The sequence below is a fragment of the Saccostrea cucullata genome, unplaced genomic scaffold (assembly GCF_032062105.1).
Source record: "Saccostrea cucullata isolate Sc308-1 unplaced genomic scaffold, CSIRO_AGI_Scuc_v1 ctg18821, whole genome shotgun sequence".
In the NCBI taxonomy this organism is placed as follows: domain Eukaryota; kingdom Metazoa; phylum Mollusca; class Bivalvia; order Ostreida; family Ostreidae; genus Saccostrea; species Saccostrea cuccullata.
The window spans coordinates 1,796-5,983 of NW_026939917.1; the positions used below are offsets into that span (position 1 = coordinate 1,796).

General features: G+C 32.4%; 1 protein-coding gene across 1 annotated transcript; it reads right to left on the reverse strand.

Annotated features, from left to right (window-relative positions):
- Positions 1 to 682: 682 nt before the first annotated feature.
- On the reverse strand, positions 683 to 1,872 carry LOC134254286 (uncharacterized). Its single transcript, XM_062736821.1, has one exon. It carries the CDS (start codon positions 1,664 to 1,666, stop codon positions 947 to 949), a length of 720 nt encoding a protein of 239 aa, XP_062592805.1. The 5' UTR covers positions 1,667 to 1,872; the 3' UTR covers positions 683 to 946.
- Positions 1,873 to 4,188: the final 2,316 nt, after the last annotated feature.

Sequence of the window (4,188 nt, forward strand, 5' to 3'; positions counted from 1 at the left end):
TGAGCTCTAATTTCTGCCGTAAACTATGATAAGATATATTGTTATTAACCCCCTTCCTTTAGCCACTCTTTTCCGTTGAAATCATGAAAGTCTTTAAATATGCCTGGAAACACATTTTTCACTGAACGTGTTTTTAAAAGAAACTGACTATAGCAATTTCCTGTTTACTGCAAATTTTATTTATAAATCCGGTTCTAATATAATCTATAACCTTTTGAATAGGTCAATCTAGACCACGTGTCTTGAATTTAGATCACAATAACTATGGAAGGGGTGATTAAATGTAGAAAAGAAAACATTCCTCGTAAATTGCACTTATCATATATCAAGATGAATTCGTGTTTTTCCACCAAGAAAGTGTACACGTGTATCAACCAATACTGTTTTTGATAGGAAATCTTAGATTGAACAAAGAAGAAACAGCGTCAAACGTTATTGGAGCTTACAATAAAAACTTATAATTCCCGTGTACTATAAATCTAAAATGTTTGTTGATTCTCAATACCTCATAGACTGTTTTTTTTTCGTCACACAAGTAAAATATAGTATCATTTCTGAAATGACTGATGTAGAATTTTGTTATAACACTAAGTACGAAAACTTGTACTTTTATTTGATCCAATCGAAAATTTCGTTTTTTGAACAAAGAAGATAAATAGATAAATTGATAGAGGAAATCCATATCTGAAGACTATCTTGCTAAAAATTCAAGAAGTCTTATTGTTTCTTCAAATTCGCATAGAATTTCTCCAAGCTTTTCAGAATTCAATTGAGATTCGTCCATTAAATGCTTCTTTATGAGCTTTTTCAGTTGTTTTCTTCTTGTTATCTTCTCGGTGTTTTTTAAGCCAATCGCGTCCAATATCTGTTTGCGATAACTTCTTTCACTTAACATAAAGTCTTCTAAGTCGCCATATTTCCAGATAAATTCATCTTTCTCTTCCAATCATTTTGAGAGTTTTTTGAAACCATTTTCTATAGTAAGGAACTCTCCTATAGTACTCTCTTTCAAAGTATCAAAATCCTTAATATCAGTAAATCCCTCTACAAGACCCTGGCCGTCTACGTCAACATATGTGTCACGATCTAAAATAGTACGACATGGCAAATTTATTTTTCTGCACACCGCTTGAACATCTGAAGCATTGGTGCACCCTCCAAGTTGAAGTATCTGATGACTTAAAATCTTGTTAAATTTCTCAGATGATTCTTGGGTGGCAAAAAAATGTCTGAAAATAGCACCAATAACTATTTGGTCACTTTTACCTTCAACAATGAGAATTCTTGAAGAAAGGAAAAGTTTTTTCAAAGTTTCGTCTTGAGATAATTTTTGTACTATCGGGTAGACTTCTTCACTGCCGAACGCTTTGAGTCCACACGTACACCTTTCCGAACTGTCTTCCTTGTAGAATACGAACGTGTTTTTTACAGATAAGGAATCGATGAATACTGGGCTATGGGTAACAATAATTACAGTTTTGTCCTTGCACTTCTTTTGCAGCACCTCTTTCATACGCTCTATCATTTGAGGATGCATACCTCTGTCGGGTTCCTCATAGCAAACTGTCTTAAAATTGTTGTTCGTCAATACAAGTGAAAGCTGCTTGGCCTCCACAACTCCTACAGATGTTTTCAACAAAGGAAATTCTTCGCCATCATCGTGCATATGCTTAACTACAATTTTTTCTCTCCTTTTCTCTCGAATTTGAAGATACTTGGATTTGTTAAAAAATTCAATTCAAATCTCCATCCTCTTCAGACGATGTACTATCAAGAAGCTTGTTAATGATCTCAGCTTGTATGCATACTTCTGTGTAATTTTCAATCTTGTACTTTTCTTTAATATGTTCGCTGATTGTCCGCTGAATGTGCCTATACCTCTCATGGATATACTTCCCACATATGTTTTGCTAATTTTATCCCATAGCTCATGGGAGTGGTGAAATTTCTCTAACATACATTATATTTGTTAAGATTGCTGTCAAGTATATGCTAAAAAAAAGTATTTCTATTTCTTCTCATTATGTCTACAACGTACTTTTTGTTAATCTTTCTCAAATTGTTATCCCTATCTAAGACCTTAGGCAAGTCATCAGTAGGGAAAACATATTTTGGACAACTTCAGCTTCACATGAATACAAAATTTGCTTATACATGCGTATTTCATCAGGGAAACATTTTAATAACATAGTACTTACTGAGATAGAAAATATCTTAAATTCAGACAGCCTTGTAGATATCAATGCATTTTATCTTTTGTGTGACTTCAGGTATTTTAGAGTTCTAGTGTTTCTAAAGGATAAAAAAAAAATTGACCAGAAAAATCCCAGCATTTGAGTAAATTTGATGAAAAAGAGAGGGAGTATAATAGAATCCGAGATGAAAAACGTATACAGGGCATATTTGAATTGGGGATAAAAAATGAAAAAAAAAATCGTCATTGACCGATCTCTATTTTTTTTTTTTTTGGTCAGATTGTCATGTTAAATAACTTTTTAAATAAGGCCTTTTTGTTCATATATTTCCTGAATAAATAATGCCTCATTTATATGTATAGCTCAAGCTTTGAATTTAAAGACATCATTTTTGTCATATTTTGTCTAGGATGTACGCCCTATTATATGTCATGCAAAAGTCGTTTTTTAAAAAAATAGGTGAAACAAGAAGTGCAAATTTAAATGTTATAGCATGATCTGAGACATCTTTTTAAAGGCGATGCACATATCAAATATGAAACCCTCTCTCTTCTTTATGATAGTTATAAGAGAAAATAACTTTGTTAAAAAGAAGGTCAAATATCAAGGTCATTGGTTTTAAAATCATTGTGTCTTTGGAAAGGCTTTGTCACAGGTTATACACATATGAAACCCTTATCTTTTCTTTCAAAAGTTATTTCCAATTTAAATAATTTTTAAATTAAGTATTTAAATTTTCGAAAAGTATATACGTCAACTTCAAAGGTCAAGATAAGAGGGCCAAAAATCTAAATATTCAATATACTTAGAAAGGCTTGGTCACAGATAATACACATGAAATATGAAAGTCTTATCTTTTCTCATTTAAAACAAGTTATAACCAAGAATTTCTGTGACAGACGGACAGACCGACGAATCGGGGGACAATAATAACATATGTCAACTAATTAACATGTATACAAACCAACATGTTTTTGATATCTGTATATTCATGAAGAACATGATGATACGTATTTACCTTTTCAGAGTATTAAAGGATCCTAGCAGTAAAAACAAGCAATATGTTAGCATATATCGCAGGAAAGGTCAAGCTGAATTATTAAATTTCGATTTAAACAGTCTTTGCTGTAGATTGTAAGGTAAATTATTATGTACATATTAGAGGTCCAGTGAAAGCGCTTTCACTTTTGGGCACAACCATATATTTATTCATTCGGAAGGGGTGATACCATTAACTACCAAAATTCCTTGACAAGCAAAAAACCAAAAGATTATGAGACGTTGTTATTCAGGGGGCACATATAGAACCTATTTTTTCTCGTCAAAATTATTGGAGCACATCCTCTCATGTCTCCATTGTTACTATACTGTCATGTATTACATGTGCGATGTATTATCGAAAGCTTTTGAATATTGTTGATGAAATGAAACATTCATACATAAAATCATGGTGTACTAGCAATTTATTCCTTGCTAATTGAAATCTACAAATAATATAAACTATTTTAATACAGGCAAGAATGCACCCATAAGGATGTTTATCATACCTTAACACTGGCAAAGCCAGGAAATATAAAGTTACCTCCAACCTTAACCCTCTTTCAAAAAAACGTTACTATAGCCTGATGAAATATTAAAAAAAGTAGAATTTAAAGTCTGCAAAAAACTGTAATTATACAAAATATCTATGAATAGGAGTCAACTTTTTTTATATCATCGTCCCTTGTCTGTGTAGCAGTGTACTAGTGTCATACATCACTTGTATATGGTGTTTCACTCAGAGTTGATCAATTCGCAAAAGCATGATGTACATGTAAGTACTAATCCGGGATCCCACTGACTCTAACACCTGCTTTTTTATATATTGTGACATTGACAGGGGGTTAAAGCAAGAGCAGAGGCCATATTGAAAACTGGGAAATCAGTGACATAATCTGGCGTCGCAACTTTGCCTAACTTTACAACTTTATTTCAAGGATCTAACTTCTAAGAT